Source organism: Colletes gigas, unplaced genomic scaffold, assembly GCF_013123115.1.
Source record: "Colletes gigas isolate AHSC1104 unplaced genomic scaffold, ASM1312311v1 Colletes_gigas_Sc00051, whole genome shotgun sequence".
In the NCBI taxonomy this organism is placed as follows: Eukaryota; Metazoa; Arthropoda; class Insecta; order Hymenoptera; family Colletidae; genus Colletes; species Colletes gigas.
Genome location: NW_025106680.1, coordinates 118,790 through 146,139, shown reverse-complemented (window position 1 = coordinate 146,139; position 27,350 = coordinate 118,790). Strand labels below are relative to the sequence as shown.

The window sequence follows — 27,350 nt, the reverse complement described above, 5'->3', positions numbered from 1 at the left end:
GACTGCTGTACTTTATTAAACAAAGTGAAAGTATTGATTGTTAAACTTTTTTTTTTTCACATTTAATTATTATAACAAGGCATAGAAGTATTTATTTTTTCCTTTTTTACAAATGTTACAAAGCCGCGCATTAAATTATGCTACATATGTTAATAATCATCAACAGTTATTTCTATTGGTGGTATATAACGCCATGTGTGTCCAGCATTTATTAATTCCGAACAAAGTATTGGTGTGTTCGGGGCCGATTCTTTACTACTACATTGAATATCTATTTTGTATTGTCCAGTTGTGAAGAACACTACACGGCATTCGTGATAAACTCTCCCGTATTCCTGTAACTAAGAAAAACATTTATTATAAGAAACAAAATATTTGTTACAATATTCTTATTATTAAACCGACTTACTACTGGGAGCATAACTTTATTTGCACCAGCAATAGATAGCCTTGTTTCTAGTTGATAATTATTGACCCCATTATGGTGATCCTGATAAAAATTAATAGACAATGTGAGATCGCTCAAAGGGTGTTCCAAAGCGTTACATACTCCTATCCCGACGCTAACGCATTCGCCTAAACTACATGTCAGTTCATCCTGTGCCTTCACAAGTGCGTCATTTATTTTTATCTCTGTAAGAAACATGTGTCAATTATGCATTAAATTGAATAGTTATAAATGAAAGAAAATTATATTCACGATGACAATTAAAACATACCCCATTGCAAAGGACTCATTCTAACGAGGTCCAACATATCCTGAGTGAGAGTAATGCCAGAAAGTATTGCTTTCCCAGTCGAATCTGTACCTAGTAATTGCCATCGTAAATCAACCAAGGAGGCAATATGCTCAGAACAAATTTTTTGAAGTTCTCCAATATCACCAACTCCATTTAACTATAAATAACGTACGAAAAAAAATGTTTGCGTTTTCGTACTCCTAGATGCGCAAAATTATATATTACCGTAGATAATTTATGAAGCGGGCATCGATCAACTGGTACGGGAATTCTACAAGACTCTTTACCCTCCATATATATACATTTAGTTTGCGTATAATGCAATTCCATTTCATGATTGGTCATATTCGTTAAGTCTAATACGAGATAAAACTGCGATGGTCTGAAAACGTATTTAAAAAATACAGAATAATTGTTAACAATTGTTTTTACGTTATCACTTACGTTTCTGCTGGAAGCACATCCCAATTCGTAATTTGTACGCTGGGTAACATTTCGATGGTTACAAATACTGACGAAGTACGACAATAACCTGCCGTTAAACCAGCACCACCTGAGTACTTTATTTTTAATTGGCCCTCGATAACATTTGAAGCGTGTAGTGGAACAGCAAGCTTTGATAAACGCGAACTAACCATGGAAGAGTTGCCAGAATGAGAACTTAAACCTGATCTGAACGAGGAAGTTAACTCAGATTGTCGTTTTGTATGCGACGGAGAACTTAATCTAGATGGTAACGAACTATGCCCCGAATGGGACATTAAACTGCTTGGTTGACTGAGATATGTACTGCTAGTAATATCTAAAGAATATACACGTAGAAGTTAATTAGAATGAAATTTTATAAAACAATGTAAGTAATTATTAATGACACTACCGTTCCGGGATATAGGTGCAATAAAATCTGTGGTCGCGTACAAATATAAGGTAAGACTTGCACTGACACCAGGCTGCAATGGTAATTGTGTCATTAAATTTTCATCGTTCCAATTGAATATTTTGTGTTCAGTTATCGCATCTAGTGTAGATTGTACTGACAACTCAATCGTTTCAATAGGAACTTGGCCAGAGTTTTTAATAGTTACAGTACATTCAGCGCTGTAGCGAAAAAAAAACAGGTTTTGTATTACACTTGAAAAGTACAATTAATGAAATACTTGTATATGTATATAAAATGTACCTTTCACCACCATACAGTGATATACTTGCACTAGTTACTATATTATCTCCAGAACTAAAACTTGCAGTCTGAGGTAAACTTGTAGCCACTTCTATCCTTGGCAAAGCTGGAACTACTTCAACAGTATATTGGGGATGAACCATTCCTTCCATGTACCTTAATCTGCAGTTAGATTTTACTCCTAATGTATGTGTACTAAAACCAAGTATTTCCAAGTCTCCAATTTCTTTAGGCCTGCCTGCTAATGTTACTGCAATTGGTCCTGACTCTGCAGGAAGTATAATACTTTCTGGGATTGATTCGAATACTACTCCATTTGTAAGAAGTCTCATATTGGACACATTAAGTTCAAATGGTAAGGGATTAATGAGCTGCATCGATACTTCACAAATGTCACCCTCTACCCACAAGTAATCTGTAATTATTTATACTTTTTGTAAAAGCAAATCGTAACATATCTGGTTCTATAAATAACATTTGATAATTGAAATGTGAACACACCAACTTTACTTTTAGATGTATTCTTTCTCTCCAATGAGCCAAAATTAATCGGCGTAAATAAGAAAGGACCATGGTCTTCTTTGACTCTTTCAATCTTTTGAGGCTGAAGGTGCGATTGCATATTTTTCAATACGAATGATTTTGTTTTTGGAATATTCGTTAAATTAGCAGGTGGTATAACTGTTCCCGAATCTAGAACCTATCAGAGGAACTTTATTTTTTCTAAATGACGTGAGTTACGGATTTCCGAAATAGTTTTACAACACTTACGAGTGGTACAGGAGCACCTTCGCATTGTTGAGATACGCTTTGTAGTTGCAAAGCGGTGTCTTTGCGCTCGATAGGGGTCAAATAGTTGTACATTGTTTGAAGCAAAAATGTCATATGCCTAGTTGCAAGTGCTGGATTACCCATACGATTAGCGGCAGCAACAAGATCATTTATCACTTGAATCTGAATAACTGGCCAACCTCTATGCGTATCTATGTATATCAATTTTTTCTTAATATCTTACTGTAATTTTATTAAAAAGAATAGTGCACTCATGCGACAAAAATTACCGGGAGTCATATCGACAGGATCTAAAGACAGTTTAAATCCAGGTGTGGCTTGTAGCATTAAGTTATAGCACTGTTGCCAATCTGGATTAGGATTATTTTGAGATACGTGTCTTGTTGCAGCTAATCTTAAACAAAATGATGATTTCCTTATGAAACCAAAGCTTGTGTATAAATCTGACAATGTAGTAAATCGATCGATCTGAAACATTGCAAATATGTAGTTCCATTGAACTTAATAAGCCGGTAGCTCTTTCAGTGAAGTTACTTACTTTCTCTTGTTCGCTTAATAATAAATTTATAAGTATAACATTATTTAAATAAGAAGCAGCTTGCAAAGTGCAATTTTGCTCTATAGAAATTCTTGTAGCTTTAAAGCTAGCTTCTGTCTCGATTATTCCAGCATATTGATATTTACTATAATGAACTATCGCCTCACGATATTTCTTTGATATCTCTTCAGGTAATAAAATGTGTGGCATACTGCTTTTTACTACGTCTACAGCAGGTGGTGATGGTAAAGTTGTAATAGCTTGTGAACCTCGTCTAAATACAATAAGCCATTATCATTTTTTCAACAAACCCATCGATTCTTTTTATAATTCAAATGACTTTTTGTTTTTGTACATACAAACAAAAAGCATAAGTGTAAATTATACATACCTCTGCTTACCTGGACTTCCTTCTTGAAGGGAAGAGTTTCTTTGTAATGGAAGACTTCTACACATATTTGGATATAACACTAGAGCAGACGCAGCGCATAAACCTTCGAACGCTGCTCCTAGCCATAGCCAATCATTCACTGCTTGTAATACACTAGCTGCTGAATTATAATTACTTAAAGCATCCGCTGGAAGTCCAGCTTGAAGACACAAATCACCTAAATGTTTCGTCATGCGACCTACACATCTTTTTCTATTATTTCTGGACTCAAGATCCAGTCCTATAAAATCTTTCTTTTCAAAAGGTGCTAACAAAAGTGAAACCCTATCTATTTTTTCTTTGGATCTTTCTAATCTCTTGGATTCCAAGATCCAAAACAGAGAATTCAGGCACTCCATAATGTGAACTTCAAGATCGGGGCAGGTCTCATCGGTATAAAACACAGCGCAAGTTTTAAAATTTGATGGTGTACTAAACGACGACGGTGGTTCATGCAGATTGTTTGTTTCCGTTGGACCAAAAAATATAGCACGCGAATCGTACAGCGTTGCGCTATACTTTCCTTTTAAAGTTACATGAACTCTACAGAGTTCATTGAGTTCTGCTTGGTTGTCATATTTGCCAAATGTAATTAACCCCAACAGTTTTCTGTGCGTTTGAAAATCTCCCCAATCATTATTTTCGACGGGATGTTCTCTAACAAATCTAGCAAGGATTTCACGTGTTCCGCCGGTAGAATCAGTGACAGTAAATCTGCTACCTGCTTTAATTATTCGTTCGCATAACCTGGTAACAGTTTTTTGTTTAATTTGTGTACCAATGGGTCTTAAAAGCAGGAGTAATGCCGCGTGATCATGAGCAGTTTGCTCGTAATCAGGATGAGACATCTTATTGTCGGGTACCGGACTCGACAAAATAACACTGATAGCCGAGCGCATTTATGTCACTCACTACCAAATGGCACGCACGTGTCCCTTAATTCTTGCCGTTTGAGGGGAATACGGTACGTCAAATACATCCCCTCTTTCTTCTTGATAAGGTTTTTGCACAAGACAAATGTACTTTAAAGTCTTCAGCTTGCACAAACGACGATAGTCTTTCTTATCATAGTGTAACAGACGTACAACAAATTTAGAACCCAATAATTAAATCCCATATACATCATACTCACTATGTACAACTCAATAATAACATCTCACTTTCTTAATTCCGCTTACTACACAAGCAACTGCAATGGCAGTCTACCATGTTTAAAATAAACTAAACGCACATGCGTAAGGGTACGATTATAGTAGAGCGGCGAGACGAGCGTGTCACGACAAAATCAAACCAGTGTAATGCAGAAATTGAAAACGGTTATATCGGTTTCGGTTCTCGAAATAGTCACGAAGGATCGAAATAATTCTATAACTGTTATGAAAGAAAACGGTTTTACAGCCTCTCATTATATCGATTGATAAAATGATTCATAGGCACGTATTTTTATTATACGTTTAAACTCACAATTTCTACTGTATATGAAAAGATATAATAATGCATATAAAAAAATAAAGATGAAATTTAGTTATTGATTTTATCTAATATATATTGAACTGAACACTGGGTTACTTACATTCGTGTTTAGGGTATTAACAAATAAATTGGAGAATATTTTTGTGTATAATACTTTATTACTATCTTAATCAACTAGGTGTATAATTTATGGTTTGTAAAATTGGCACATTAATAAACAGAAAGAAGTATAACATTTATCAATTACAGTATTATCATCTAGAACATTGGTTGCACAGGAGTTGAGTCTAATAAAATAAAAATTGTAATAACAGTGATAAAGAAATTAGACAAATATTTACAAGATAAAATTGTATAGAAAAGTATTAACATTATAAAAATTTTTAAAACATTTAACCATAGATGGTTGCACTATCTATTCAAGAATAAACATTAACTACAAGTTCCCATTTTACTTATATATAGTTGCTATTGTAAGACTTCATAAATAATCATGAAGATATTTCACTAAAAGATAACAGCGTTATAAACGTATCTTTAAACAACTGAAATATTTTGAACTTAGTGCGATAATAAAGAATATTGATATTGCGATTAATTTAGTTTGTAAATATTGAATATTCATTGGTCATCCATATATCTGCAAACTAACAATACATTCCCCCACATAAACGTATTTTATCTGATGGATAACATAACTATTTTTATAAATTTTCTAGTTACAAAAAATAATCTGATTGTTATGAAGTCATCTGTTAAATGTTTGGCCAGTACGGTAGATTGAAATGTTTCACCATACTTGTAATTTAAAACTTATGTTCATAATCTGTTCTATTGATACAAAAGCATAAGGTATCACATACAGATCTGCAGATCAATAAAACACAAAACCAAAGTCGACAATCATTTGAATGAATATTTTAAATGCACTTACTTCGTTTTAAACATCTGGTACAGAGTGATCCATAAGTGTTTTTAATAAACTAGTATTCATTCTGGAAAAAACAATTTTGTATTAGTATTTGTGGTTTTATGTGATTAAACATGTCATCGTATTCTAACGCGTACATACTTTTTAATCATGTGTTCGTAAATGTACGAGGGTATAATCGTTATGGTGACAATGTCTCCGCCATTTTCAATTTCCGCCGTAATTTCTTTATCTTTTAATCCGATGACATTCTAAAACATTTTAAATAAACGTGAAATTTACGAATCTAGTCAATTACATTAAATTCGCCGACTCGTAAGTTTGTAATATAACCTTTCCGTTAATTTCTAACAGTTGATGATCCGTTAAGAGTCCATTTCGAGCGGCCGAAGAATCTTTGAACAACGCAATTATCTTTCCATTTTTAAACTGAAAACCGATATACCCTGCGCTATCTTTGTGCATGGTTACTGTACGCTCAAATGGCCTAAAATGAATAATTTTATACCAATAGTTGAAGTATGATTACTTTGTAACTTAAGAGCATGAACAAATGAATTAAATTAACCTATCGCGTATAACTACTCTGATGCCGTTAACATCAGTGTTTCTCAGCATTTTATGAACCTGATCCATCGTGCACCCAGCAACGGAAATATCATTGATACTTAAAATTTGATCCCCAAATCGCAAACCAGCAAGTGCAGCCGGAGAATTTTGACTTACAAGGCATACAAAGATGCCATTACTGACAGCTTGTACTCTCAAACCAATTTTACCATCTTTATCTTTGCATAATATTAACTATAACAATCAAATAATAATATCAAAATTGTAAATGCAGTAATTAGTTGTTACGTATATACATATGCATACATATGAAATTATTTACCTCTCTTATACCATTTGTAACTTGCGATCTCTGCAATCCTAAAGATTGTCCAGATAATGGTGCAACCATACCTGCTATTGGTCCAGATGGAACAGGTACACTAACTGTCACCTGAAATATGAAATTAAACTTTAATAAGATTCTAATTCTATAAATTACATCGTATTACTTACACTTGAACGATTCACAAGTGAATATTCAGGCATGTTTTCTGCTATCACTGCTTCGCTGAGTTCCATCCCCATGTATTCTCCTAACAGAGGATATAATACAGCACTTGAATTATAGCTAGGTGCAGATGGAACTATATGTTCCTTATTCGATATGGGTGGAACATCATATTGCGACTCTGCTTGGAATTGAGCCTATACATAAAACATATTTATACTATCCATAATTTTATAGTTGAATGTTTATGCTATATGACATACCTTCATCATATGATCCACCTTCATGTCTTCAAGGGTAGGGTACAATGACATTTTGTACCGATTTTTCTGTAAATAAATATGTATCGATACAAAGCTTGTTTCAAAGGAAAACATTTCTTAGTAGCAATATAAAAATTACTTTGGAAAAAATAACAACACAAACAGAGTTGCAAGTTTCTATTTTATTTTAATACATTATAAAAGTATTTTAAACGAAACATAAATATGTACATAAAATGCAAAATACAAATATTCAGCGATATTGTATATAGTTTAACCGATAAATGTCTGCATACCGATGCGATGAATCTGCCGGACATTTAACAAAGATACATAAATGTTTGGATTTATAAATAAGTTTTTAATGCCATACCTTTAAAAAATGATTGATAAAACGCAAGTACCTTTTGTAATATAGATATTCCTTAGTAATTATTGCACTATTTTGCGTAATGATAAGGAAATCACAGAATCGCAGAATTTCCCAGAAATACCACTTGGAGTACCATTGACAACCCAGAAACGATGATAAAACAATCTTGGAAGTAGCGTTAACGTCAATTCCGTTATAACAGCTGATTCATTGGTTTAAGCTACGGCGTACAATGCGTCACTGCAAGTAGACGATTGGATCTAGTCACGTTATCTGCGAATAATGTGTACCAATCACCTTCATACATTCCCTTGCAACCCCGCGAAATAATTTCAATTCGAAACTTCAGCCGCAAAACCTGCTTTTTTTCGACGGAGATGCTTTCAACTTAATTGAACAATCTAAAAAACGGTGTATCTTTACAGTAATATACAACTTTTTTTTAAAATGGAAATGGAACATATTTATCTAAACCCCAATCTAACGTGTAATACATATTGTACAATATGATCAATGCTTCGAAACATACTTCACTATTGTTTTGTCGAGTAATGGTGAAAAGTACCTAAAACATTACGAATTTGACGTATTTCCTTCGTGGCAAATATTTGTTCGGTACATATTTCGTATTTTAAATGTATGGACGTGGTTGTGACATATCGAAACGTTTCGCGTAAGGTTTATAACGGTTAACGAGACATGATACACTTCATTTGATGGATTGCCGGATGGAACAGGCGAAGAGGAAGCGAAAGAACCGCAAGAGACGCATATGTACAACGTGGCGATCGGCGCCTTGCGTTCCGGACTTCATTGCAAGTTAAGGAAGGTATCGGGTAAGGGTGGGGAAAATAGATCATAGTGGGGGAATAGCGGGTCGTTGGTTAATATGTTGGTAGTATACAGCGGTGAGGCCTCCGTGCGGGTCGTGGTGAACCAACAGGTGTTTCGAGTTCGGCTGCAGCAGTACCGGTTTCCTTCGTTCTCTAGTGGTGTTTACGCTGGTGCCTTTCACTGACGAATATACGTCGCCGAAGTTATTTGTGGTACACTTGCCGTGAAGGAAACATAATATGATGTCGGAGACTGTTGTGACGATGGACGGTTCCAGCAACAACGCCAGCAATAATCCTCGCCAGGTACCCACTGTGAAGACGGAACCGGGTCAACCAAATTTTCTGGCAGGCATTAGATTAAACGTACCCTACTTCAGGACCATACCCGGTCTCATTAAGCTCGTGCAAGTGGTGAGTACGACAATATCAAACGTTGTTTATCGATCTTCATCCGGTTCGTGCCATACAGAGTGTTACTTAAACAAAAAAATTAATCAGTATTATTTTTTTTTTTTAACAAGACAAGTTTATTTCGAAAAATAATTGACGTACAAGGCGTTTCCAAGAAAAGTTATTCAGTATTTCTGTTGCAATAGTACAATCGTCCAAAAATCTTTTTACTCGATAAAGAATCGAGATTACCTTGATGTTTTTAAACGGCACTACATATTTTTAACTTCGATGTTTCGTTGGAAACAATTTCTTCTTCAGATTACGATGAACATTTCGTATAATTTATCGTGTTATTGTCCTGAGAAAAATCAGGGTTACCATCGTTTCTCGTAACTCGTATTGCACGTAAGAACGCTTTATTTTCTACGATGTCGTTCATCATATTGGATTTTGGCACGCACTCGGCATTGTTTTTGACGTTATAAATCCTCTCGTATCTTTTATCTGTCATTGTTATTTTAAACGCGAGCGTTTTGAAGCGCTACGTGATTTCGTGGCTGGTTCCCGGGGTGCATTTTACAACGGGAGTATCAGTTTCACCTTCGAACAACGTTATCGTTCATTATCAAACATCTGATATTTTGTTGTGCAGAGAGGAACACGCGTAGCCGCCGATTCCACGGTTTACACCGTGACGTTGAACTTACCCGCAACGGCATAACCACGTAACAGTAATCTCTTTACGGAACGGTTAACAAAATATTTCCAAGAAATAAACATAGCCGTTTCTACTCGTAAAATAGCTTATGCTAATATCGTCGATGCCTGTCATTACGAACAGTTTTTTTTTCGTTTCGTCGTCTCTGCAACGTTTCCCCATCGAAATCGACGATACCGTTAGGTGATCAGCATCGGTAAGCATCGTTTCTCTTTGGTTCATGCACGTGCAGACGGAGACACGCCCGGCGACATTTCTCGGTTTACTCGTTGGAAATGAAGCGCCGATTATTTTCGACCGTTGGAACTAGGCAAAAGGACGTATCGATTCGGTCGAACTTTGCCACGTAAAAGCGCACGTGTTTTCGCGTGTCCATTCCCTTCGTGTCTAGTAAATTCGAAGAAACGTGAACGTTTAGCAACGAAAATATCGAGATTATCAATTTCGTTTGTCTCATAAACGATTCGTTATCGCGTTTTAACTCGTTCGATAATGCGAACGTATATAGACCCGATAAAGCAAACGATTCCGAACGAGATGCGCGGAACCTGACCTTCGACGTAGCGGTCTTTCTCGGTGCGCAAACGTACGAAGCATGCGTGACCAATCTCAATAGTGACTTTGCAACAGGTCGATCGAATTACCAACAGATGGAAATCAAATACACCGTACTGTTATTTCACGAGACCTCTGCTCTGGAAACACGTTCCCCGATGCATTTCCATCGGCTATCGAACGTTTACACGCCACGGGAAACGCACAACGGATTAAAATACGTTCGGCGTGTCGCGATCGTTCCGCGTTAATAAGTTTGTAAAGCGAGTCGCTTGTTCCACGTAATTAGCCGCGACGACGAAACCGCCGGCATTCTTCCGACGGTCGTAGTTCGAGTTTCCACGTACCGTGATATCAACGACATTGAGAATACGAAGGAAGAACCGGTTTCGTTTTACTATGGACGATCATCGAGCCCGATCAACCAAAAACTCGAAACGATTCTCGTCGCTGATGGCATAGTTTCGATACGCTCGGACACGTCTCTACGAACTAGACACACGTTCGATGACCATACATGTTCATCCCGATGACCGGGACCATACGTGGCGTCCCACATACTCAGACTTCCATTCTACTGCCATACGACGAGGCCGTACCAACGGTATCGAAACGATTCATTAAGAATTCAAGGTGTCCTTGACTTCTCTTCGATGATTTTCGATCTTTCACGACCAACCCACATGAATTCATTTAGACCCCAACTAGGGGAGGCCATGACCTGTCAACCTGGGATTCGAACCAAATTTGGCAGACTTGTAGGGGCTGGTGTCCAAACGTAATCTGTAAAATACTAGACTTTTATGACCAGCCATTTTTTCAAAAATGGCTTTAAAGTTTAAAATTTCGAAGTTGTCGGATCGACGTAAATTGTAAGTCTCGACGAGAGGAACACAAAAGTCCAATACATTTTTGCGGTACCATCAATAGTTTAAACAAAAATTTGAGTAGGTCGGGGGTGGGGAATTTTTTTACCATGAATTTCATGCAATCAATTTAGCCAATATTTTATACAGATAATAATATTAATTTTATTAACGGGATTGGTACTCGATTGAAAGCTATCTTGGTAAAAAGAAAAAAGAAACAAATGGTCGCTTATAAACTGTTGACATCTTCGTTGCAAATCGTTACAGCGTTGCGTAATGCAAATCAGCGGTAAATTATATTCGGGAAAAAACAAATCGTATCGCGAAATGTTTTATTATCCCAGGCGCAAAAAGCCTTAAATACTATCAGTGGTGTAAACATCTCCAATGGCTGCTGTTGTTTGCATCGACGTATTCACTATGCAAATTGGACCGCCCGAACCTTGGATTCCAATAATCAACGGTGAAGCCTGCTCCGTGGAATTGCGTGCAGAGAAAACGAGAAATGGCAACAATAATCCAACTGGCATAATACGAATGCTATGTATCGTGTCACTTCGTGTACGTCATGTTTATTCGCGTCTATGTATGTACGTACAATCGCGTACAGGCTGGATCGTACGTTATGTTACACACGAACAAAACGAATCCAACGTTTTTCAGGGTCGCTGATAGTAGAGTCTGCAAACTTTCCAACTATCTGCAAAAGTATTTTCGTTTCTTTAATGCAATGCAAGTGTAAATCCACGGTCAGTCGTTTCTTAAAACGTCGATAAGCGGCTAAGTGCTGTTGTATTGATTCAGTTTAGAGTTTTTTTTTCGCACTGTATTATACCCGAGAATTAGAGAAATCGAAGAAACGCATTAGGAAATAACAGGGTGTTCTTGAAAGGTTCTTCAAAACATTGCAGGATTGTAAAACACGCTGAATTTAGTATAGAATTCCTAATCAACGTAAGTTCATAAATCAGTTGTTTTAAAACTAAATGTTCATTGTTTCAATAACGCGAGGTATTTCTGTTTTCCTTTTATTTACTTACGCAAGCGTACATAACCTATAATTTTATACAAGAATAACGAATAATAGTTTTAGACTCGTTAGTGAACTGATATCATAATTTAATAATATGTCGTTCTTAAACAGGATGTCATTTGTTTCATTTTTAAAAATGGTACAATTGCAGTTTCGTTGAAAACAAAACAACACAGATTGTTCCGAATTGATCTCGATCTACATATATTCCAATAATAGTATATATCAGCGAGAGTTAATTGTCCCATTTAAAGAATTAATTTCGGTCATGGTAATTCACGCGAGTTCCTTTCCGGTCAGTGATTGTCTTCCATTAACCGTGAGAAGAGAACGTAAGAATAGTCCACGTTTTTAAGGTCTCCTCGCGCAATCCTTCCTTGTAATCTGCGAAATCGCGATAAGCGTCAAAGATTTGTATGTAATACTCTGTAATATTCGAATTTATTAAATTAAAATAAAATTTAGATATCGAATAACCTAAATTTCAGATACACGATCGCGTTTCTGCATTTCCCTAACGTGACAGCCGTTTACAATTTCGAACGATAGATGGACTTGGTGTTTAGTGGACCAGAGCCGCTCGAACCACGCAAAATTTAATCAGCCACGCCAAAGGAAACAAGTGACGCGGCGAATTACGCAATGCCGATTATTACAACGTTTCCCGCGTCGTTGTGCCATGCGTTCTTATGGTGTGTAGGTTGTGCACGAAGCATATCGGTTGGTGCAACAAGTTATGCACCCACAGTTAATTGCACGCGAGTACCTTATACGCAAGGACAAACCGCGCCTCGTAGCGCTGACTATCCGCGGCATATTCAAGCCGATATGAACTGGTCAAGGGAATTATCGTACAGGATGATACAAAATTGACGTAACCTAAAATATTTGTCGAACGTAGGATTCTTATAAGCATCGCTCCGTCTGTTGGATGACAAAAACACGACCATATAAACACCACTCACAAGGAACCATCGCTAACGGTCCGGCTTCGATTTTGATGAAACTTTGTACACTTATAAAGCAGCCAAAAATAATCGACACGTATTTTTTTTTAGCTGCGGTAACTCGAGTTTAAGGGGTGAAACCACCCCTTGAAGTTTTGGCTCGAAACGGCTATCTCGAAAACGGAAAGACATACAAAAAAATTGTTAATGGGCGAGGTTGATGGTTTCTTATGTACAATAACATGGTGTTAAAAAATTTAAAAAAATACAATTTGTTTATAACAAAAAAAAATTTATTAACTTAATTTTTCATTTTATTGAAATTTTCATAATGACAAGAAATGACGAGCATTTTATTACAAATCCATTGGTATGCGATTTTTTAAAATTGCCTCCTACAGTTTTGCAGATTTTGATGATTTACATCTTGCGCAGCCACATCCATTATGGTAGTAGCCGTTCTAACTTTGATTTTAATGAAGCACTGTAGGCTTGCACTACTTCTAGAGGACAAAATCGGGAAAAATACAAGAATACCAATTTGTTGATGGAGGCTTCGTTAAGAAATTATTAACGTTTAAAGTTCCGCCCGTACTGAATTTTTTTCTCCGAAATGCCCAAGATTTCGGGGGAATGTGTAATGACCAAAAATGATTGTAATCGACCCCTGCAACCGTAAATAATTTTTTCAGAATGGTTTGAAATTTTTTAATTTTGTTGAAAAATTTCACACATTCTCGAATTTTTTTCTCAAAAGTGCGCAGGATTTCGGGGGTATATATATTGACCAAAAATGATTGAAATTGACTCCCGCAGCTGAAAATAATTTTTTTAGAACGATTTGAAATTTTTTTTTTTCGCTGAAAAATTTAGGCACCTACGCCCTGTCGATTTTTCTTAAAAATTCGTTTTTCATTTTTAATAATTTTGTTTGACGCCCTACAAAAAAGTTGGCCAATACTTTTTTGTAGGTACCTATGAGCTCTACTTCAGAAAAAAGTTTCATTGAAATATATTCACTATTGTAGGAATTATGGCTGTTTGAAGATTGGACCATTTTTATGGGGTTTTTCTCATTTTGCGGGGTCAAGGATCAACTTTTTGCATATTTTTGCGATTTCTACGTATTCTTGATTAAAATACGCGTCGTTTGCATTTTTGAGAATTAAAATCCTTCAATCCGTTCAGAAGTTATGACATTTTAAAGATCCGCATGAAATTTTCGGACAACATTTCTGGCCATAAATTACATTTTCGATTAGGAATTTTTTTCTCGAAAGTGCGTAGGATTTCGTGGGTATATGTATTGACCAAAAATGATTGTAATTGGCCACCGCAACCGAAAATAATTTTTTCCTGGAGGATTTGAAATTTTTTAATTTAATTTTTTAATAACTTTTTAACGAAGGCTCAATCAACAAATTGATATTCTTGATTTTCGTCTTATTTTGGCCTCTAGAATTCCCCATTAAAATTTTTACCAGAGGCGGCCGAACACCCTGTATAAAAGCTTGCAATATTGAAGTCGACATAATACAAGTTGTACGAGTTTCTTAAGAAAACAAAGTGTTGTCGATTCTACTGGAATCCAACACATCAGTTCTTAGGTTGTTCGTCGGAGAGATGTGTCACGGTGTGCTTTTGCAAGGGTGATGGTAGTTGGCGACGTTGAGAAATTCCACCAGGTGCTAATCATCGGTGTCGTTACCTCTAGAAACGCGGGTCAAAGTTACCCTTCTTTATGACACGTCTTGTCATCGGCTATTGAGAACGAAAGAAGCGACTTTATACACATAGAAGCTACAGTAATAATCTTTGGAACGAACTGCAGACATGATTCTGTGAATTCGTGAGTCCAACTTTTTCATCCCTCCCAACTGGGGGGATCCCTCTTGGTGCCACTGAAGCGTGAAAGACGACACTTAAAAAAAACAATGCTTTTCGGTTGTCGACTACGGCCGTTGGTAAAAGATAAAGACGATTTCGAGGCTTAACGATATCGCCGTGTATAAATATCTGCTGATGTCGGATTTCGTCTCGGCTGTACAAAAGATGGGCACGCCAACCCCGGAGCGATGTTTATCTCTTAAGGATCATTATTATATAAACTGCGTTCACTCTCGCCAGGATATGGTTTAACGATTTAATTGCATACAGAATATAAAATAAAATTTCTAATCTTAAAGATAGCCTCCTTTCCACACCTTTCTACGTTTCTTTTATTAATTTAAAATTAACAAATCAGCGAGTAGTCGATCATTAAAAAATTTTCTTATTCCAATTCCCATATTCCCCGATTAGTTCGAATAACCTCGATTCTACTGTAGCTTTTTTTCAAGCTTCGAAACTTGGGGTCGCTTCACTTTTAGGTTATACGTCGTGTTTTCATGTGGCAAATACGGCCAGTCGATTAAATTACGTTGCGTATCTTTCTAACATGACATTTTTCGATCGTATCGCGTTATCAAAGTTCATATATTCGTAATTCCTAAATCATTGTGAGAATATTTGACAAATCTATGTACACGTGCAGGTCACGTACGACGATCTTCTACGAATTTTATCGTGGTGTTACGTCGCGGATAAGTCGTTGCGCAAACTAATCGCCAATAGTTGGCTACAAGCATCATTAGTCATCTTGAGTTTTTGTCTCGTCCTTGCTGAGTGACGCAAACTTAGAAAAAAGCTACATTGCGTAGGGTAATAGAACATGTGCATACCTCCAGTTGCACGAATACGAACAGCGATACGCATGATTCACAATACGAATCCCTGTATAGTGTCTGACGGCACGCAATAGTAATTCTGGTTCTGCGTCATTGTAGCAAAAATACATATGTAAAAGGCTTGCTTTGGGCAGGTAATATGTAAAAGAACATATTTAAATTACATTTATATGACTTATTTATGAAATGAAATTTATCAGAGAGTACTTATTTGAGAGACATACTTGTAATGACATTGAATTCTCCTATCACGTTACATAATGTACTAAAATGAACGTGTAAACGCGGTGTTACATTTTTCGAGGCACTACGAGACAAGTCGTGTATTGTATTCAAGTATAAAAATTCAACTGTTCGGCCAAATAGACCTTACGAATTCCATACGTTGGCTTTATTGGTTATGTATTGCTCGAATAAAATTTTGCTCGCCTTCGTTTCGTACGTTCACGCATAAACGTAATTAAAAATCTGTGGCTTCATTTAACGCGATTTACATTGCTAATTGGCCGTCTATTTTTATAGCAGTTTATTGTGCCGCGATTATATGAGCGCGATAGCGTAAGTCGACTCGCTCGAGTATTACGGAATTGCACTAATTCATTTGCAGATAAATTATAAGGTTATTCCTTTCGAATAGAAAAAAATTGCAACACTTCGCCTAGTGGCGTTGAAACTGGACAGTTAGCCAATTCAAACAAGTGGAACGAACACCGAACGGCTCGGTCTACGCGAATCGATCGACGTAGTGATTTTTTTATGATTCATGGTTTCCGGGCGTTCTGGCCATGTTCAAATTATTTGTTTCTGTGAACTTTTGTCGTGTTTTGCACGACCAACAGGCGAGACGGATTAAATCTCATCGATATATTAAGTCGAGGTTGATTGTAAAATTATTATTTTTGGAATGTTGTGATAAGACCAACCGCGCCTAGCAGTCATCGCTGCTTTAAGAGTATACTTACGTCATCTTCTCGACATAAACGAATTTCATCGCTCAAACACATCGAACGAGGGAACATCGTGTTAACAGCTTGAAAACAAGATTGTTTGGTACTTTTGTTTTACGATACAATGTATTTAATTTGACAATGGAAGACTTTATCCACCATTATAAAAAGAAAATGTTTCTAAATATCCTCGAAAAATAGATTCGACTCTGAGTCTATTTTGACCCGAATCTGAATTTCATTATTTTGCATTCCAATACAAGGTTTTTGATTTCATTTTTGCGTTATCGTGTTTATAAGGTCTTTATTTATTAATGTCGTTATTTTTACATGCTCACTGGAAAAGTATTGATTAAAAATCAAAACCATATGACTCTGAAAGAAATCGTTTGCACGAGTTCAAAACGGATACGCTCGAGAGTCGTTTCGCCAAGTTCTTTGTTAATGTCTAACAATTGGTCAAGTAGCTTCGCATAAATGAACGTATCAGCATAAGTTATCGGCGTAGGTTGCAACCGGTAGCCACTTGGTAACCGCATACGAATAGCGTATGTGGGTCGTATAGTCTTCTCAAGCCGTGTGTTATCTGTATGTGGTCTTCGCTTACTTACTTGAGTAAGTAATTCTCTCAACTTCAACCGACTGAGCGGTTTTCTCTGCGTGTATGCGTAGACAAGATCGTGTTACAAATGCCCAAGAAGCGCTTCTGTTTCTACCGAACCATCTGCATCCGTCTGGATTCTAATATTCTGAATAATTCAAGAGAAAATTAATCTCAAAGTTTTCATTAGGGCATTATTTAACGAACAGTGATACAAAGTGAATTTTTTTGGCCTCGCATGTTACAGAACACTCTGTATAGTCAAATCACGTTGGAGATAATGTCTATTTAAAAACATGAAGACATTTTGTACTAGGAAGTATTCTATGTAGTATATAGAATGCAAGAAAGTTACTTAACCCTCTCTGTTTTCTCTCCACATTTATCTTTTTTTCACTCTAGTGTAAGCCTTACGGTTTTGTGTTATTTTGTTTTAATATTATGAAAAATATGGTTGAGTTGCAATTATTTACAGCACTGTAATTCTCTAGTACGCATTATCTTTTAACGATATCTAATAACAAAATGATGTGTTATATAGATCATCGTGTTACTTTTGTTCAATTTATTTAATCTGGCCCTTAACGATACTATCTGACTGTGAATAGTGCTTCGCGTGACGACGTCCCAAGTATTGTTTCCGTTCTTCTAAACCTCACAAACGATTGGTCAACAGGGGAATTTTGAACGGATTTCATTAATCTTAGAAACGATTATTTTTGTCTCTAAAGTTTAGTTTGTCAGTGGTATTATCACTCAATATAGTTGCAATTATTTACAGCACTGTAATTCTTTGGTACACATTATCTTCTAACGATATTTTAACCCCCCTTGCACTACTCTGAAATTCAGAAGAACGGAATATCGATATTTACGAGTTCGACTCGTGATATTTATGTTTTGACAAAATGTCGATTACGAGTCAGACTCGTGAAAGTAGTGGAAAGGGTTAATAACAAAATGATGTGTTATATAGGTCATCGTGTTACTTCTGTTCAATTTATTTAATCACCCCTTATTTGATAAACTGATCTGACCCTTAGCGATACTAACTGACTGGGAATGGTGCTTCGCGTGACGTCTCAACTATTACTTGTTTCCGCTCTTCTGAACCTCATAAGCGATTGTTTAACGCCGAACAGAGAGATTTTGAACAGATTTCGTTAGTTTTTCCAAAATTTTCCATCCCTTACATAGTGTACAGGTTGTTATTAACAATTTTATTTAAAGAAACTATTTTAAATTCGCAACCGTTAGTTCTCGATGTTACCACGAGGGGAAAAGAGGTAGATGAAATCCAAGTTCCATCAATCTTCCTTTCACATTCTTAGATTACTAAAGTTAGAAGATAGAAGGAATCAAAAGTTCCTTCGATCTCCTCGTTTATAGTTCCGCCAAGCAATTATATCAAAGAAAACGAGGTAAAGGAGATACGCGGCGCGACGCCATGTTGCATCGTGCAACAGGTCTTAGGATCGAGTCGTCTGCTTGTTGGGTAATTCGATATAGCAAAATGAATTCCTGGCAAAGGGAGAGTAGGCCCCCGAAATCGCGAGATCCGATCCCCCCAAATGTCCCAGGGATACTGAAGAATTCGTCAGCAGTGGCTTGACCAATACCCCTTTGTGAAATGATGGAAGGGTGGGGAGAACTATTTCGATCGGTCCTATCTCTTGTCCATTACTGGATCTTCACTGAACCGCTAGCCTTGATCTTATTGTTGACCATCGAACAACCAATGTCCCATTAAAACTATCACGGAGTCGAAGATTAAAACCTTCTGACAAGAATTCCCTTATAATTTGACGCATTATCTTTTTAAGATTTCGTTCCACTTTGAAGGAGTGTATTTTAAGTTATAAGACACGCATGGCACAGAAGTTAAAACTAGGAAATCAAATAGTAAATGTTAATCGAAGATTCTGGATAATCGGCACAATAAGACATTTATTCTTTTATTCTCTAGTTTTGACATTACCAACTCAGTCCGGGCACAAGAAAGTCGAACGGAATTAAAATCTTCTTACAAGAATTCCCTTATAATTTGACGCATTATCTTTTTAAGATTTCGTTCCACTTTGAAGGAGTGTATTTTAGGTTATAAGACACGCATGGCACAGAAGTTAAAACTAGGAAATCAAATAGTAAATGTTAATCGAAGATTCTGGATAATCGGCACAATAAGACATTTATTCTTTTATTTTCTAGTTTTGACACTACCAACTCAGTTCGGACACAAGAAAGTCGAACGGACTCGCAGCTTTTTGCACATCTATTCTCGTCGCTTTATTATTACCGTGTAGTAACAATAAACGTTGCGTTTGTAAATAATGGCAAACCTGTACGTGTTTGTAAGGGAAGAGATTTTCTGCGTTTGCTGACTTTGATTTCAATAGTTCGATTGGCTGTAGTTCTCTGAATCACAGTTTTTTAAACGAAGAGGTCGCTCGAAAACCACTAGTTTTTTTACCGGGTCGGTATTTCAGTGCGACATCAATTTCTATGAGATGGCTGGTCTAACTGATACCTCGTCTGTGATGACAAAATCAGGTTACTCGCCATCTGACAACAGATATAGTTGCTTCAACTGTATCAATTTTATTATCAATATAAACGAATACATATAAATTTCTTTGGCTCGTAAGTAAAATCTGTATGACATCCTAAAATAATACATATAACCATAAACTGTTGAAGAGTGTTAATATAATAAATAATAAAACTGTTATGCATCATTTTACTGCCCATTCTTTCTACATCTTTCTTGCGAGCACTCGATCGCTGCCATTTTACTATCGTTAATGTTGCGTGTGCATGCATGTACGTATATCGAAAGTTGACGTTAACGCCATACGAGACCTCGACTTGCATTTTCGAGCCGTTATTTATTTCTCCAATAAAGTTATTTCTGGAACACCCGTTATTCCGCGTGGTGCTTTCACGAGTCGCGCGAGCTACGATGGAATATTTTTAAAAGCAGTTTTGCTTCGACGGCCATCGGAGGAAACGATTTTACACCGTCGCGAAGTGCGTTGCAGTGCACGCGATCCTTTTTATTTTCCATGAGGCTTTCTACTTGTCAGGTGCGTATATTTAGAGTGACGAGACATTCGCCTAGGCGCGCCACTCTCGAAAGGTCAATGGATAGGGTGGTATTTCTATGCGGCGAAAACGACAGTTAAAAACCAATTTACATTCTCGCGACAATCGAGCAAAACAGCGTCTTCGAATGTTTAACGCAGCCTCGATTGCAATCGAATATCAATAACTTGTAAGTTGCAAACAGCTTCCAACGTTCGCATTCTCAGATTAATGTTAACCAAACAAGTAAAAAAGTAGCGTTTAATCCGTGTACGTGCAACCTATTGCTGTTCGAAAAGCGATATGTAATGCAAGAGCAAACAAATCAGCACAAGCTATTTGGTATGCTATGTTTTTTGTCGCGGAGCGTAGGAATTCTTAGTCGAACGTTTATCGCGGTCAACGACGTTTTCAAACGGTGAAAGTGAAATTCTTCCTTCGGTGCACAGTTCCAGCGTTCCAATCCTTCACACTTTCGCGCCCGTTCACCCTTCCACGTTGCTGGACATTATTCGAATACTTAGCTAGGAATAAATATAAATGATGACTGGTGGTCAAGAAGACTGGCAAATTGGGCAAAAATGATAGCATTAAAATTTATTTTCCTTTTCTGGTATTCTAAGGTATAAATCATTTTTCCATGCAAATAATCTGCGCTGAACTCGCTGAATTTTATTTGAACGCGTGCACCTCCGGTGTATCGGTGAAACCAAGATGGTTTCCAAGGTGCAAGGAACGTTTGATCGATGCTCGAGTCTGTTCAAGGTGTTAGCACCGGAGCCACAGCGAAGGAACGCGCGATGCCGAGGAGACGAGACAAGCGTCCGCTCAGCTGGACGCTGGTCGCCGAAAATATCGAAAATGTGGAACGCGTGAAGCTCGATCCCGAGACGCAACGCGAACTGGGTTGCTTGGTGGGCGAGGACGTGTTCCTGGAATACCCATGGGCTTACGCGAACCGAGACGTGGTCGTGCGAGTCGTTAAACGGCTGGAATCGCCTCTAACGGCGTTCAAAGAGAAGATCTACGCCTACGAATCGAACGCGTTCCTCGTGGGCTACGCCTCCACGCGACTGATCTCCGACGATTTCGTGATCTGTCTCACCGAGGAAGCGAAACGTGCAGTCGAGGCGCGAAACAAGATGATCACCAGCGCCATCTCGAGCAGAGTGCTCGACAAGATACTGAAAACCGCGAGACCGTGGATCTCGTCGGGCAGCGAGTCGGAAGTGGACGAAATCGTCGCGAGAAACACGAGGGAGCTGTTCGAGATCGAAATCATATTGCCCGGCGGCTCCCTAGGCTCCGCTCGATGTTTAAGCGACAGGGATTCGAGCGGTTGCAGGGACAGCTACGCTGAACTCGTGAAAGCGAACGAGGAGTACGAGAACATCGACAGGAAGTGCGTTTCTCGAGCCGCCCAAACTCACTCGCAGCCTCGAGGAGCGTTTGTTCAAACGTATCCCGGGCATCCTAAAAACGCGTGGACGCAGTACGCGTACGAGGACGCGTTGACAGGGCAGGTCGAGGCCAACGAGGAGCCCCAAGATGGCGGGGAGACGAACGACGAGGAATTGGAGCGTACCGACGACGAACGATCCAAAGGGAGAAGCGACGCCCTGGATGAGGAAAGCGACGACGAACCCAGAGAAAAGACACCCTTGGAATTGTTTCTGGAGGCACGTTCGCCAGAAATGATCGACGCGGTTAAGTATAACGCCGCGGTGAATGTGCACGTGGACGACATTGAGAATTTATCGCGGGGTAAACGATCGATCGGAACGCCCGCCGAGGCGGCGGCCTTTCGCGAGCAGTTGTCGTTCGCTGATTCGAACAAAGCTATTTCCGACGTTTCCTTGCCTGCGGGATCGGTGGATCGCGCGGCGATTTCGTACGTTAACGAAAATCGCTCCGCGGTGCTCGTTTGGAAGTTCGACGATCCACTGCGCCCTCTGCATCGTCTACGGCATCGTCGAGAAATACATTCCGTCGCGTTTTGTCCGTTCGACGCGAACCTCGTGATCGGTGGCTGCTCTAGCGGTCGCGTGATCGTCTGGAACACGAGAGATCACAACGAGGAGATAAATATCGAGATTCCCGCGGTAGCTGTCTCCGACGCGAGCTGCTCTCACCGACTCCCCGTCCGGAGGATCCAATGGATGCCTGCCAAGTACAAAATAGAGCCAAATGGAAAGCTGACAGAGTCGTCCGTCGCCGCTGGCCGGCAATTTCTAACTGCTTCCGAGGATAGCACCGTCGCGGTGTGGAATCTCGACGACAAAGTTCCCGAGGACGCTTTCCAACCGATTCTTCGCCTTCGAATTCCCGGCGCGAACGGTGAACCTGGACGGTTGACGTGTATGCAGCTGCCGTCTGGCGGCGTTCTTTGGAACCAAGGCGAAAGCTCTCGAATTACGAGCAACCCGAGCTTGTGGATAGGCTGCGCGGATGGACTGATAAGGTGCACGTGGGACGAGCAGATGTTTGACGAGGGAACGGTGAATGCTGTCGAGTGCAGGATCTTGGGACGTTCGTGCATGCACGACGGTCCCGTTACGGAAATTACACGGTCGCCGCATCTCGAGGACGTGATTCTGACGATCGGTGGTCGCGTGTTCGCGGTTTGGAAGGACGACTGTTTGGAGAGGGCGCTGTTTTGGCGGAGAACCTGTTGCAGTTACACCGCCTGTTGCTGGGCCAGCGAACCGGGCGTTTTTGTGCTCGCTGGCGAACGCGGGGTACTCGAACTTTGGGACATAAAGAACGAATCGAGCCAAGCGATCGTCTCGCAGACGGTATCGTCGAAATCGATCACCCGTTTGTTGTCGTTTAATTATGCAATGGCCGGTCAGCTGTTCCAGACGATCGGCGTGGCGGACGAGGGTGGATTTTTTCGCGCGTTCAGCGAACCCGAGAATCTTCGCGGCGACAGCACGATCGAGAGGATGGACTGGTTCGAGGAGTACGTTTGGAGAGAAACGCGGAGGAAGAAGGTATTCGCCAGTTGGCAGAACGATTTTCTCGCCAACGATCCGGCCATGATAGCGAAAAGATCGGCTAGGCGTGACGAGGAACGCAAAAAAGAACTGGATGAGGCGAGGGAGAGACTTCGACGGGAGCAGAAGGAACGCTCGAGATCGAAAGCGGAGAAACGGACGCTCGGCGCTCCGAGACCGAAAGACGTTGCATGGTCGTCGAGGGAGCACGATAGAATGAGGTCCGTGCTTTTGGGCAAGAAAAATTTAGTCCCCTCCGAGTTGGAAGCAAAGAGGCTTCCTCTTGTTCTCCGGGAAGAGGAGAGAGACACGAAGCTGTCGAAAGCTCGAGACGAGACTGCTCGTTGGGAAACGTACTTTTCGAGAGCGCTGACCGAGGAATTTCCCGAGATTCCGAAGTCGAAGAACGAGGCTTCGAAGCCCGAAGAACCAACGATCAAACTTGCAACATCAGTCGACGATTGTTTGCGGAAATACGATGAAATACGTAGTAGAGCTCGGGAAATGTTAACGAACAATTTTACCGATTCGAGTTGAAAACGATAAAATGTTTAAAAATTCATAGACCATCCATTTATTTATATATTTATTTCCCTACAACTTTTACGCCCCGCATATGTATGTATAGTGTCTCCCCCTCTTCCGTTTATCACAGAGACTTTGCACCGATACCAGCCCCAGCCTTCGACACTTCGTAAATATACTTTTCGTTAACAAATTTTACTGCTTCTACTGACGGAATACGTGAGAAAGATCGTAGGAAGATAGAGAAGAAAGGGTGAAGAGGAGCAACTTCGTCCCGGGCCTGCTAGTGGACTCATTAATTAACCCCTTAGCTGACAATGACGTCTCAGAGACGTGATAAGTCTACCGGGGCAAACATGAATAAGAAGTCTCAGAGACGTGATAAGTCTACCGAGCCAAACCTAGGTGTCGCTTTTGGCACGCACAGTTGGAAATTAAATCGTAAGGCAAGGGGTTGTGGCGCTGCGGGTAGGATCTCAGGAAATTCGTAGGAGGACAGAAAAGGAAAGGAGGGGGCGCTAGTGGACTCATCAGTAAGGCTTTCTAGCAGGTCCTGCTTTAGACGACTGGGGTATTGGTAAGTCGTTCGAGGAATGTATATATAGCAACCGAGGGGTCGGTCGAGCGCTTGTGAGAGCGCGACCTCTCTGGTGGCGAGCATGGGAAGCAACGCCACAGAGTTAATAAGGCAATTCTAGCAGGCCCTGCCTTAGACAACGAGATATTATGTAGTCTATATAGTATAGAAAGGGTCAGTCGAGCCCTCTGGTGGCGAGTACAGGAGAAAGATTTATAATTTGTATGGTTATTGAAACCAAAAATAAACAAGACACAATAAGAATCATCGGAGAAGAAAGAGGCGTAACATATTTGTTTTTTGTTCGTGGGAAGATTAAATAAAATTTAATCAAACGCATACGTGTATGGTGATTGTTTCAGGCTCTGGGCATATTATGCATGGCATGCGCATCTCCGGCACGAGTGGGCGCAACCCATTGGTTTCTATTCGTCGCCGTAACAGCGTTCATCGCCACTCTGTTGTGGTGTTTCGTTTATTTGCTGTCCATTCGAGAGGCGCTTAAAATACCCATCAACTGGATTTTGACGGTAAGCAATGGAGAGTTGCCCGAACGCAGAGTAGATCCAATACTTGAAATCTTATCGTTTGCAGGAGCTTTTGAACACCACGTCGTTTGCCGTCCTCTACATGATTGCCTTCATCGCTCAATTGTCTGTCTGGAGCGCGGTACATAATCATTCTGGTGTTCCGTCGAATATCGCTGCCGGGGTAAGAATAATCGACTTGTATTTTTTTTTAACATTTTTGATCAGTATTTTAGTATTTTAATAGTAGTAAAAATCCAATTATCATTGACACGTTCAAATTAAAATTAACATTACGCTTTAACGCGAACTAAACTTTAAAACTTGTGGCTAATTACATGTTGTCCCTTTGGTGTTTGCATCACAGGTATTCGGTATCTTGAACACGCTCGCGTACGCCGCTGGAGCGTATTTCCTGTACGTAGAGTGGAAGAGCAGCAACACGCAGTGAAGAAGATCGGTACTCGAAGAGACGCCAGATACCTGAAGAGCAACTCTATGGCGGGGCTACTACACTTGGGGTTCTCGCGGTCCGTCGGTCTACGGCCAGAAATCAACAACCACGAACACGGTCTTAAACACTATCGAATCCAGAGAAATCGATGGTTCGGAAGAAGCTAGTCCAACGTGACCCCTCCCCGATCGTGTGTCGTAGCTTAACGAGAAGAGACTCTATTAAATTATGTGCCTTAAGATATAGCCGGTTCGGCTACGCGTTTCGATCGGTCTCGTCGTCGACCTCGAAGCAGCAAAAATTACGTCTTACTATATAATTACTTATATATATATTGCTGGACGACCACGAGAACGTCGAACGACCGATAAAACGAATAGTAAGTTAAACAGATTTTTGCACGTGCCTAGGGCGGGTCGTTGCGCCGACGTAACACCAAAACGACTGTACGCGAACTTTGTGAATATTTTTTCACACGCCGTTCAGTGTTTCTCGCGATACAAATAGTTGTAGTCGACGAGGATGTTAGCTACGGTTGTTTTGTAAAAATCGCGCCCCATGGTCGATAAGGTCCATATTGGACGTCGATCCGTTCGGGCGTTTTTCGAGACTTATCAATTTGCAAATGAATATTCTCCCGGTCGTTGGTAAATACGCATATCTCATGCAGCACTGTTTCCATCCAGTTAACTTCTAATCGTACCTTTTTTTCGCACTATCGCGAGTTTTTATTTATATGTATACACAAATTATATATATACATACATACATTTATATATACATATATATATATATATATATATATCTATTTTACGAAGATAATATATTTGCACAAATCGAATGCAGTTCATCGTCTTTGTTTTTTTTTTTTTCTTTTATTATTATCTTTCACTCATACGTAAAGAGCACCTCTGTATTTCGCATTCGTCGATATAAGCGTAAGAAAGGAGAGTCGATCACTACATAAATTTATGTTTGCAAATATATTGTATTCTCTTTTGCGCGCATTATCATCAAAATACATACACGATCGCTTACGATTCGTCGCGTTTCGACGTCAACATCGAAATGTAAATACGTGAGCTAAGAATAGGTAAAATTTCGAACAATTTTCACTTTCGTTACACGACGTATGACGCAGTGGAGATCGAACGTAGCGCATTTTATTTTATTCCCCCCCCCAATCATGGTAACAAGCAACATCGAATGACGCGTTTGTTCAAGAAATTGTGTTTTCTCCGACACTGTTGTTCGTTAAGGATTGTCAATATTTGTTACGTGTCGTTAATCATGTACAAAGATATGTACACGTATGTGCGTTTGAATCATTTTCTTTCTTTTTGGAAAATATCATTTATTGTTAAGATGTGGATGATTAATAAAACAATGCCAAGTTCAATGTGTATACCTATTATCGCATCGTCTACTACGGGGTTAGAGTTATAGTAAAATTAATTATGATCAAATTTCTTTCGTAAAATGAAACTTTAAGCGAGGTTAAAGATGCCAGGCGGAGCCCCGAGTGTACCCGGAACACCTGATTACACTTTCTCACACTATTCACCGATCACGCGTACGTGAGGTCGTGGAGTTACGGAAAGTCGACAAAGGCAAACTGACGCATGCACTCTTTCTCGATTCTTCGAAGCTGCCCGAAATAATTTCGGACCGTCTCGTGGGAGTCGAGAGAGGAAGGCTCATTTGCCTTCTCGCACTTGAACATGCGAGCTCACGTACGCGTGATCTGGCATAGTGCGAGTAGTGCACCCGGTGCTCAATCTGGCA

General features: G+C 39.3%; 4 protein-coding genes across 5 annotated transcripts; 2 read left to right on the top strand and 2 right to left on the bottom strand.

Moving 5' to 3' along the window:
- Positions 1–9: 9 nt before the first annotated feature.
- Positions 10–4,875, bottom strand: LOC122403365 (protein brunelleschi). The gene is made up of 12 exons (XM_043406855.1): positions 3,642–4,875; positions 3,251–3,524; positions 2,982–3,180; positions 2,692–2,903; positions 2,422–2,620; positions 1,921–2,335; positions 1,618–1,838; positions 1,185–1,542; positions 966–1,122; positions 720–897; positions 410–633; positions 10–341 (listed from the first exon to the last, which is right to left on the bottom strand). The coding sequence occupies exons 1-12, from the start codon at positions 4,577–4,579 to the stop codon at positions 150–152; spliced, it is 3,567 nt and encodes a 1,188-aa protein (XP_043262790.1). The 5' UTR covers positions 4,580–4,875; the 3' UTR covers positions 10–149.
- A 488-nt stretch (positions 4,876–5,363) lies between these two features.
- On the bottom strand, positions 5,364–7,947 carry LOC122403375 (syntenin-1-like). 2 transcript variants are annotated; one of them, XM_043406867.1, is made up of 8 exons: positions 7,781–7,947; positions 7,408–7,473; positions 7,150–7,341; positions 6,977–7,087; positions 6,653–6,888; positions 6,418–6,571; positions 6,226–6,335; positions 5,364–6,148 (listed from the first exon to the last, which is right to left on the bottom strand). In XM_043406867.1, the coding sequence occupies exons 2-8, from the start codon at positions 7,456–7,458 to the stop codon at positions 6,094–6,096; spliced, it is 909 nt and encodes a 302-aa protein (XP_043262802.1). In that variant the 5' UTR covers positions 7,459–7,473; positions 7,781–7,947; the 3' UTR covers positions 5,364–6,093. The 2 variants fall into 2 exon arrangements, with proteins under 2 accessions (XP_043262802.1, XP_043262803.1); XM_043406868.1 differs by having other exon boundaries at positions 7,812–7,931.
- Positions 7,948–8,689: 742 nt separating this feature from the next.
- Positions 8,690–27,072, top strand: LOC122403415. Its single transcript, XM_043406924.1, has 4 exons — positions 8,690–9,027; positions 24,947–25,114; positions 25,179–25,295; positions 25,479–27,072. Exons 1-4 carry the CDS (start codon positions 8,854–8,856, stop codon positions 25,560–25,562), a joined length of 543 nt encoding a protein of 180 aa, XP_043262859.1. The 5' UTR covers positions 8,690–8,853; the 3' UTR covers positions 25,563–27,072.
- On the top strand, positions 21,172–24,273 carry LOC122403414 (dynein axonemal intermediate chain 3-like). Its single transcript, XM_043406923.1, has one exon. It carries the CDS (start codon positions 21,233–21,235, stop codon positions 24,017–24,019), a length of 2,787 nt encoding a protein of 928 aa, XP_043262858.1. The 5' UTR covers positions 21,172–21,232; the 3' UTR covers positions 24,020–24,273.
- Positions 27,073–27,350: the final 278 nt, after the last annotated feature.

Excerpts from the sequence above, each read along its gene's own strand:
- LOC122403365 (XM_043406855.1), bottom strand. The coding sequence starts at position 4,579 with ATGCGCTCGGCTATCAGTGTTATTTTGTCGAGTCCGGTACCCGACAAT. Across the intron at positions 1,839-1,920 it reads TCACTGTATGGTGGTGAAAG|CGCTGAATGTACTGTAACTA; the intron begins GTACATTTTATA and ends TTTTCGCTACAG. Across the intron at positions 898-965 it reads CGCTTCATAAATTATCTACG|TTAAATGGAGTTGGTGATAT; the intron begins GTAATATATAAT and ends CGTTATTTATAG.
- LOC122403415 (XM_043406924.1), top strand. The coding sequence starts at position 8,854 with ATGATGTCGGAGACTGTTGTGACGATGGACGGTTCCAGCAACAACGCC. Across the intron at positions 25,115-25,178 it reads CCATCAACTGGATTTTGACG|GAGCTTTTGAACACCACGTC; the intron begins GTAAGCAATGGA and ends TATCGTTTGCAG. Across the intron at positions 25,296-25,478 it reads CGTCGAATATCGCTGCCGGG|GTATTCGGTATCTTGAACAC; the intron begins GTAAGAATAATC and ends TTTGCATCACAG.
- LOC122403414 (XM_043406923.1), top strand. The coding sequence starts at position 21,233 with ATGCTCGAGTCTGTTCAAGGTGTTAGCACCGGAGCCACAGCGAAGGAA.
- LOC122403375 (XM_043406867.1), bottom strand. The coding sequence starts at position 7,458 with ATGTCATTGTACCCTACCCTTGAAGACATGAAGGTGGATCATATGATG. Across the intron at positions 6,336-6,417 it reads TGTTAGAAATTAACGGAAAG|AATGTCATCGGATTAAAAGA; the intron begins GTTATATTACAA and ends AAAATGTTTTAG. Across the intron at positions 6,149-6,225 it reads TACGAACACATGATTAAAAA|AATGAATACTAGTTTATTAA; the intron begins GTATGTACGCGT and ends TGTTTTTTCCAG.